At 44.5% G+C, this 10,044-nt stretch overlaps 1 protein-coding gene across 1 annotated transcript in view; it reads right to left on the minus strand.

The window, feature by feature from the left end:
• The window catches only part of marveld2b (MARVEL domain containing 2b), a 55,496-nt gene extending 45,692 nt beyond the window's left edge, over window positions 1-9,804 (minus strand). Inside the window, exons 1-2 of the mRNA XM_037680634.1 lie at window positions 9,757-9,804; window positions 1,380-2,622 (exon numbers count right to left, since the gene is read on the minus strand). Of these exons, the coding sequence (XP_037536562.1) occupies window positions 1,380-2,600 (1,221 nt within the window). The 5' untranslated portion in view covers window positions 2,601-2,622; window positions 9,757-9,804. The remainder of the gene's footprint in view (window positions 1-1,379; window positions 2,623-9,756) is intronic.
• Between the last annotated feature and the right edge of the window lie 240 nt (window positions 9,805-10,044).

Consider the following 10,044-nt stretch of genomic DNA (forward strand, 5'->3'; position numbering starts at 1 on the left):
CCCCCCCAATCTCTCTGATTTGCTACAACCGTATGTCCCACCACGTTCCCTGAGGTCAGCGGACCAATTGCTCCTCACAGTTCCAGGAACTAGTCTTAAGCGCAGAGGTGACAGGGCCTTCTCTGTAGCAGGACCAAGACTTGGGAACGAATTACCTCTGCTTGTCAGACAGGCCCCCTCCCACTCGGTTTTCAAATCCCGTTTAAAAACCCACTACTATCCAGTAGCTTTGAATACCAGAGGATCTGTGTTTTGAACCTGTACGCTCCACACTGGTTTGTCGTCATATTTATTATCTGCATCGTTTTTATGTCTATATTCTGATTTACTTCATTTTGTATTTTGCTTTGTGTGTTACCTGTTGTTCTGCCTGTACAGCACTTTGGTTGGCCTTGTCGCTGTTTAAGTGCTCTATAAGTAAAATGGTACGGTATGGTAATTATGTTACAAAACGATGCTGACTATGAAATAAAGCACAGTTTGAGGTTGTACAAGGTCAGATTGACCTGATGATAAAGATACACACTAACTGAAGCTAAATTAAAAAGTTTTGTACTCTACTGGTAAACAGACTGTACTTATACAGCACCTTTCTATTTTATCAAGATACTCAAAGCTCTTCACAACACAATTTGTGTCCTAATTTACCCATTCATACAGCACTCTGTACAAAGACTAATCAGTGCTTTATCACATTCATACACCGATGGGACACACATCGGAGGCAATGAGGGGTTCAGTGTCTTGCCCAGGGACACTTCGGCATGTGACTGCTGGTGGAACCGAACCCCCAATTCTTGCATAGGAGGACGACTGCTCTAACCACTCAGCCACAGCTGTTTACTAAACACCAACCCCTGGGTATGAAATAAGAGTACAGTTTGGTGGAGGTACAAACTGACTAGCACTCATTTAATGCTAATGTTTCCAATGGTTCCCAACCCTGGTCCTTGAAGAAGACCATCCTGAATGTTTTAGTCATTTCCCTGCTTTGACACATCTGATTTAAATGAAGTGGTGATTAACAGGCTTCTGCAGAACACGAAGGTCTGGGTCCATGAGGACCATGGTATGAAGGTCTGGGTCCATGAGGACCATGGTATGAAGGTCAGACCATGGTATGAAGGTCATACAGGACTCTCTTGTAAATGAGTCCCCGTGACTCAGACTAACCTGTATAAATAAAGCTTGAATGAAAAAAATGAAGTAATAGCTGGAAGTAATTAAATCACTGAATCAGTTGTGTTGGAGCAAGAAAACAATTAAAACACACAGGATGGTGTTCCCCGAGGACCTGGGTTGGGAACTACTAGAAAAAGAAAATGTCAAATTTTAAAAGAGTCTGCAGAAACAAAAACAAAGCCATGCTGGTGTCAGACCTCCTGATTGAGCGCCTCCTTCCTCATCCTCGCTGCCTCATGCCTCCACAGCTTCAGGCAAACTCCTGCACTGATGAAGTAGAGAACTGTAGTGATGAATAGGAACACGATGGCTGCTACCTGACCAGACTCTGTGCGACAAAATGCACCGTTGACCCCATTATTGAAGACAGGCGAGCTACAGAGACCCCCCCGGGTTGTGTCTCTCACATAGACAATCCCTGCTGCCAGGTAGAGCACAGCCAATACCAGATTAATGGAGCACTCTGTTAGGGGCCACCAGGACGAGTCCAGAAGGATGGCTCTGTAGTACAGGGACATCCCAAGAACGACCAGAATCACAGTCACTATCCACGCCAGACCAGCCACAGCCAGGATGAAAGGAGTCTTTGGGCCTGAGTAGTAAGTGGTCTCATACCCGTATGCACCTCCACCCAACCCTCCATACAGCTGCGGCTGGGAGTATCCAAACATGTTGAACCATTCATTATCCTTATGAACGTAAGCACAGACGCAGGCAAACACAGCTGCTCCAAGCAACAGCTGAACACAACCCAGGATCCTCAACAGACCGGCCCAAGACTTCATGTACGCGTAGCGCTGATGATACTCCTCCACCCGCTCCTGGTAGGTCCGGACTGACTGATTACTGGGAACTGTAGAGGCTAAATCCGTTGCTTCAGCACCCAGCAAAAAACCATCTCGCTCCTTTTTAGGAGTGTAGCTGCCTCCAGAACCACCGTACGGGTCCCGATAGGAGTTGGGGAGTGATGGAGAGGGAGGGGCAGAGTTGGGAGGTGAGCAGGGGACCCCTGATGTGGTTTGGCCATTGGTACTCTTTTTGGAAGAGGAAGCAGGAGAATATGACCGTGGATGAGAGGAACTGGACCGACTCCTGCTGCTCCCTCTACGAAAGAAGTTCTTGACAGAGTCGGGGATGAAGCGATGGACTGGCTTGATGTCCATGGCATCAGAGTCACTCTCCATGGGCCGGTCGTCACTGGGGGAATAGAAAGACTCGGGTCCAACAGCTGGTTGTAGTGGCAGAGGGGGAGGTGGAAGGGAGTCTACAATGACTGCTGGAACCGTCTCATACAAGGATGATGGGGGTGGGGGTGGTTCAATGTCTGGCCATGGGGAGCCCATTGGGACTTGGTCATAGTATGGCATTTCTCTGACTCGATCAAACCTGGTGGCAGAACCAAATCCAACTGAAGACATGTGGACTGGGACTCTACAGTCTCTGTAGAAACAAATACAACAATTTTTAATTAATAATTAATAATTACTGCCCATCAAACCTACAACTGCTTTAAACAACAATCCATCCATCCATGATGGATTGTTCTTGATCCATTCATTCATAAAAGGATGGAAAACATGGCCGACTTCAACCTTTTATAGGAAATTTTCAGACTGTGTGATCAGTAAGCGCAAATATCTGAAAAATGACTTACCAGTAGCTACTACCACACCCAGTTCAGCTCAACAACTAAAACTGGGTAAGTTAAATGTATACAGTGGTGTTTGAAAGTTTGTGAACTCTTTATAATTTTCTATAATTCTGCATCAATATGGCCTAAAACATCATCAGATTTTCACACAAGTCCTAAAAGTAGATAAAGAGAACCCAGTTAAACAAATGAGACAAAAATATTATACTTGTTTATTTATTGAAGAAAGTGATTATACCAGTATTACATATTAGTGAGTGGTAAAAGTATGTGAACCTTTGCTTTCAGTACTTGGTGTGACATCCCCGCCATGCATCAGTCCTGCTCAGCAGCTTGAAGGAACTTTGGTCCATTCCTCCGTACAGAACAGCTTCAACTCTGGATGTCGGTAGTTTCCTCACATTAACTGTTGCTTCAGGTCCTTCCACAACATCTGGATTGGATTAAGGTCAGGACTTTGACGTGATCATTCCAAAACATGAACTTTATTCTTCTTGAACCATTCTTTGGTAGAACCACTTGTGTGCTGAGTGTCATTGTTGCTGCATGACCCACTTTCTCTTGAGATTCAGTTCATGGACAGATGTTCTGACATTTTCCTTCAGAACTCTCTGATATAATTCAGAATTCATTGTTCCATCAATGACGACAAGTCGTCCTGGTCCAGATGCAGCAAAACAGGCCCAAAGCATGATACTACCACCACCATGTTTCACAGATGGGATAAGGTTCTTATACAGGAATGCAGTTTTCATCCATTCATCCATCCATTATCTTTACCCGCTTATTCCATTTTGGGTCACGGGGTCGCCAGTGCCCATGTCCAGCAATCACTGTGCGAGGGGCGGGGTACACCCTGGACGGGTCGCAAGTCCATCACAGGGCCACAGAGAGACAAACGAGACAAACAACCATTCACTCTCTCACTCACACCTAGGGACAATTTAGAGTTACCAATCAGCCTAACATGCATGTTTTTGGTCTGTGGGAGGAAACCGGAGTACCCGGAGAAAACCCACGCATGCACGGAGAGAACATGCAAACTCCACCCAGAAAGGCCCCTGGACCGGGGTTTGAACCAAGGACCTGCTCGCTGAGAGGCAGCAGCTCTACCAGTTGCGCCACCGTGCTGCCTGGAATGCAGTTTTCATTTCTCCAAACAGAACTCTTTTCATTTAAACCAAAAACTTATATTTTGGTCTAATCCGTCCACAAAACATTCTTCCAACAGTCTTCTGTCTTGTCCACATGAGCTTTAACAAACTGTAGACGAGCAGCAATGTTCTTGTTGGAGAGCATTGTCTTTCTCCTTCAACACAGCCATGAATCATTGTTCAGTGTTCTCCTGATGGTGGACTCATGAACATTAACATTAACAATGTGAGAGAAACCTTCAGTTGTTAGAAGTTACCCTGGGGTCCTTTGTGACCTTGCCAACCATTGCACACCTTTGAGTGATCTTTGTTGGTCCACCACTTCTGGGGAGGGTAACAATGGTCTTGAACTTCCTCCATTTGTACACTGTCTGATGGTGGATTGGTGGAGTCCAAACTCTTTACAGATGTTTTGTAACATTTTCCAGCCTGATGTGCATCAACAACTCTTTTTCTGAGCTCCTCAGAAATCTCCTTTGTTCCTGCCATGATCCACTTCCACAAACATGTTGAGAAGAGCAGACTTTGATAGATTATGTTCTTTAAACAAATCAAACAGGGTGCCCACTCACACCTGATCATCATCTCATTGATTGAAAACACCAGATTCTAATTTCACCTTCAAATTAAAGCTGCAAGCAGCATTGGAGGCCCTCGCAGCAAAGCGTCCCTCTGGCCTTACGGCAACCGCGGGAGTTCCAGCTAGTCCACCCAGACACTAACGCGAACGCTCTCGTGGCAATCCCGCACACGTTCACCACGGGGTGCATTTCCTGAATCTTCTACATCGCCTTTCGTCCATGTCGTTACTTGTCCAGCTGCAGGTCTTACAAGTATAAGTGAAATCTGACCTTCCAGACAGTAGTTATGGTGACTTCCTGTTTTGTGGTGAATGTTTGACAAGCACTTCCTTTGTGCTTTTCAACATGTCATGTGTGATAATCAACAGTTAGCGAACAAAGTTTCAGTCTAATATCTTACACAGTGCAAAGCTGGAAATGTCATCCAATAATCAACTGTTTTTTCTCTGAGTAGGTGGGGCTTAAGTCATGTCATGAATCAACAATATCAATGTGTGTACAAGTACTCACTGATGAAGCACAAAAACTCAGGTTCAGATTGGATAATGTATCACTGAGATATAACTGTTGGAATAATGTAGGGGGTACACTTGAGTCCAATGTTAAAGAACAATATCAATGTGTCTATAAGTGCTCAATGATCATGCACATAAAATCTGGTACATATTGGATGATATTTCACTGAGATATATCTGTTGGAATAATCTAGGGGCGGACTTGAGTCAAAAGTTAAACAACAATACCAGTGTGTCTAGAAGTGTTCACTAATGACGTACCCAAAATCTGGCCTGGATCAGATGATATATCACTGAGATATAACTGATTAAATAATCTAGGGGGTACACTTGAGTCATATGTTAAACCCCAATATCAATGTGTCTAGACGTGCTCACTAATTATGCATAAAAATATCTGGTTGTGATTGGATGATGTATCACTGAGATACAACTGTTGGAATAATGTAGGGGCGCACTTGAGTCAAATGTTAAAGAACAATACCAATGTGTCTATAGGTGGTCACTGATCACGCACAATAAATCTGGTACATATTGGATGATACTGTTTGAAAAATCTAGGGGGCTCACTGGAGTAAAAAGTTAAAAAACAATACCAATTTGTCTAGAAGTGTTCACTAATGACGCACCAAAAATCTCGTTCAGATCAGATGATATATCACAGATATAACTTTTGGAATAATCTAAGGGGCGCACTCGAGTCAAATGTTAAATAACAACACAAATGTATGTAGAAGTGCTCAATGATCATGCACAAAAAAATCTGGTGGAGACCGGATAATATATCATTGAGATATAACAGTTTGAATAATGTATGGGGCGCTCGAGTCAAATGTTAAACAACAATACCAATGTGTCTAGAAATGCTCACAAATGACGCACCAAAAAATCTGGTGCAGATAGGATGATGTATCATTGAGATATAACTGTTGGAATAATCTAGGGGACGCACTAGAGTCATATGTTAAACCACAATATCAATGTGTCTAAAAGTCCTCACTGATGATGCAAAATAAATCAGGTGCAGAACAGATGTTGTATCACTGAGCTATAACTGTAGGTATAATTTAGGTGGTGCTTTCGAGGATATTGGCCACTTATCATGGATACCTGTTCAAGGGGCGGATAATGATCGATCATAGTGATTTTGATGCACCTCGGCTGAAATCTGTGCAATTTAGAGCCAAACGTATTGCAACGGCGTCACTTCTTAATTCCCCACGCCGCCACGTCCACATCCTCAAGCAAAAACGGTTTGCGCTTTAAATCAAGTCAGATCATATTATCTGTCTTCTAACACAGGATCATCCTGATTAGGTCAATGGTGTCAAAGAAGGATTATTCCAAGTTAAAAAGAGACTTCCTGTTCCGAGAGGGTGGGGCTTTGATCACATCAAAATATGACCACAGTGGATCATCGGGCATCCAACAGGGATGAGTCATGTCAAGTTTCGTGCATTTCGGTCTTTCAATGTGAAAGTTATTGTGTTTGGAAATTTATGGCGTGAAGAGAAAATATGAGGCCTGGCCACGCCCCTTTAACATATACGAAAATGCAAAATTTAAATATCTTTTACTCTCCAATGTGTTAAGGGCATATCAACCAAGTTTGAAGGCAATCCTTCAAAATTCCAAGGAGTTTGTTAAAATTTGCAATTAGAAATGCCCAAAAATGACCCTTTGACCCAAAATGGCCGACTTCCTGTTGGTTTTGGACCAGGGCTCCAATAGACTTTTTCAGAGGTCCTGAGAAGATACAGGTTTTCAACGAGTTTCAGAATTATCGGTCCAAAAATGGCTTGGGGCTGAGGTTTTTAAATATTCTAGGGGACACTGTTGAAGCTATTGGCCACTTATCATGGCTTCCTGTTCAAGGGGTTGATAATGATCGATCATACTGATTTTGGTGCACCTCGGTTCAAAACTGTGAAATTTAGAGCCAAATGTATGGCGATGGCGTTACGTCTTACTTCGCCACGCCGCGCCGCCCACATGCTCCACCCCAAACTGTCAGTGTTGGAAAGCAAGTTACACCAACATGTTTTCGGTCAATGGACACACTATCATGCTGATCAGGTAACAGGGGTCAGATAAGGATTGATCAACGTAAACTACTTCCTGTTGTCAGGAGGCATGGCTTAAGTGATGTCATGATTTGACCATTCAATCTTGCAGGGGACCTGATATGGATCAATCACTGAAGGTTTGATGTCTCAGACATTTTTCATGTAGGAGCTATTAGCGTTTCGTTTTTCATGGTGAGATGTCAAACTTTGAGTTCTGGCCCCGTCCATTCCACATGCTCCAAAACGAAACGTTTAGAAAACTTTGCGTCCCCCATGCCTTTTGACCAAAATGGCCAAGTTTGAAACCGATTGAGCGAAATCCCTAGGAGGAGTTTGTTCAAATGCGGAGGATGTAAACTGCCAAAAAGGTGTGAAAATTGGGCCAGCATTCCAAAATGGCTGCCGTCCTGTTCATCGTACATCGTTGGTGCCAGGGGTTTTTCTGTGCATCTTGGGGAATTGGACAAGTGTACCAAATTTCATGTTTCTACAACAAAATAAGGTTAATGCAGAGGATATTTTGAAAATATCTAGGTAGCGCTCTTGAGCTGTTTCTGTTGCGATTTTTTCCACGCCCTTAAAATACGTAATTTTTCAGCAGTCCTGATGCGTCCTCCAAATTCGGTGACATTTAGGATATGTTAAGGCCCCCAAAACGCCAATTCATTTGGCAGAAAAAATTGCAGCTCGAGCCTGAACAGAGCGATTACAACCGCGGTAAAGTTAGTTTTACATTGGACGTTGGATATTCGGGCTCCATGGCTTCAGCAGTGTGTTGCTCTCGTCAATCCACTTCAGGCTGTCTGATTTCGGTCAGCCACGCTCAACCTGCCCCTACTCAGAGACGTAATGGTTCACTTAGGGACCGTCAACAAATTATTGAACGCAGTCACTCTTCAGAAACAAAAAGCAATACATTTTACGATTTGCCCCACTCACCCAAAAGTTAGATAAAACTACTCTCCAAGCCCAGTCAGACGATGCACACGTGTTTATTTCTCATTTTTATGCATTTCATAACCAACACGTGTGCATCGTCTGACTGATCTTGGAGAGTAGTTTTATCTAAGTTTTGGGTGAGTGGGTGAGTCAGGGGGGGCACCGAGGGAAATTCCGCTCAGTAAACCCTTCCACTATGGTGATGGGCGCAGATATGAAAACCGGTGCTCTCAGTCTACCAGGTCCGGCTGCAGCCTCGTTCCAGTAGGACGTCACTGCTGGGAGACGAGGCCAGATGGGATCAGGACGGCGAGCTGGGGTGGAACCAAACCTTCTCGCTAGATCATCCGATCTGAGCGGGGGAAGGAGAGGGACAGAAAGTCCCTTTGTGTCAGCCACCTCCTGGATTATGCCGGGCAGCTCCGAGAGGAGGGCACCGACGGCTGGGAGCGGTGTGGTCGATGATGCAAAAAAGCCCGGGGGGGGGGGAGCATTCGCTCAGCCCCCCTCGTTCCGACACTACGCTCTCCAGGAGGGAGTGAGCAGCGGGGGCTGCTGCTGACGTCGCCTGTCCCACAGGAAACATCCGATTCGCTCCAAGAGTCGGCGTTAAGAAAGGGTCGATATCGTCGTCCAGTGGGTAGCGACCCGCCACGGAAAGTACTCCTCAGCGCTTACCTTGAACAAAGCTGCTCGTCTGCTTCTCCTCGGGGAGGAAGAACTCACCGGGACGGCAGGAGGTTGGCGTGGCGGGGACCCAGGCAGCCTTAGTAAAGGTTGTGCCGGTCAAGCTGGACAACTTTCCTTCTTCGTTCTTCTGACAGTGCTATTAGCTTGCTGAAGAAAAAATGGGAGCCGATTACCCGCTCTTAACGTAATTTATACGGACCGGGTGGGGCCCACACAACAGGTGGGCGTGGGCTAAATTTTTTCAGTGCAATGCTTTGCATGACGGGATAAACCCACCAGCGACAGCCTTAAAGGGCGAAGCCTATACGAAATAGAACTAACTACCGCAGTGCGATAACAATAGGCCTTCACAGCGCTTCGCTGCTCGGGACTAATTAACTGATAATCCTAGAGGTTCACATACTTTTACCACTCACAGATGTGTAATATTGGATCATTTTCCTCAATAAATAAATGACCAAGTATAATATTTCTGTCTCAGTTGTTTAACTGGGTTCTCTTTATCTACTTTTAGGACTTGTGTGAAAATCTGATGATGTTTTAGGTCAAATTGATGCAGAAATTTAGAAATTTATAAAGAGTTCACAAACTTTCAAACACCACTGTCTGTGGTTGAGATCTACTGAGGTAGCAGACATCTTAAATAAGTTGTACACGTTATTCCAGTGATTAGTTTTGGAGTTTCATTAAAATACGTCCAGTGGTTGAAGTATTTTGCTAACAGACAGGAGATACACAGATTTCACCTTCAGCAATAACATCGCAGCTGACTAGACTGACCGGATGAAGGTTCCAGGAACTAAAGTCAGGTTCTGTGCTCATTTCCACAGACTGATTTTTCAGCGGATGGAAGTTAATCTGACAGAAACAGTCAAACTGGAGTTTTCACATTACATATTTCTTCAACTGAAACGGGTCGAAAAGCTGTTGTTTCTCATCAAGACTCATTTCCGGTCGGTAGTTTACAGGTGAACTCACCTGCTCGATGAGGATGATGATGATGTCTCTCGGTGAAGGTTTACCTCCGAACCCGGTCGGTGTTTACCTCCCGTCAGTCACACGGACGTCAGGTAAGGTTCGGTCTGAGCTGAGGTTCGAGGTCAGTTCCGCTCTAAAACTCACCTGTCCGGTCCGACCGGTCTCGTGATGCGTTCAAGTACTCCTTTCACGTGTGTGAAACTCACAAATACTAACTGGATCAATACGAACTGTTCCTTCTTTCCTTCTTTAACACAGATTTGTTGATCTGTTTCTATACTCATGGAA

The sequence above is a fragment of the Nematolebias whitei genome, chromosome 8 (genome assembly GCF_014905685.2).
Source record: "Nematolebias whitei isolate Nwh7 chromosome 8, NemWhi1, whole genome shotgun sequence".
Taxonomy (NCBI): domain Eukaryota; kingdom Metazoa; phylum Chordata; class Actinopteri; order Cyprinodontiformes; family Rivulidae; genus Nematolebias; species Nematolebias whitei.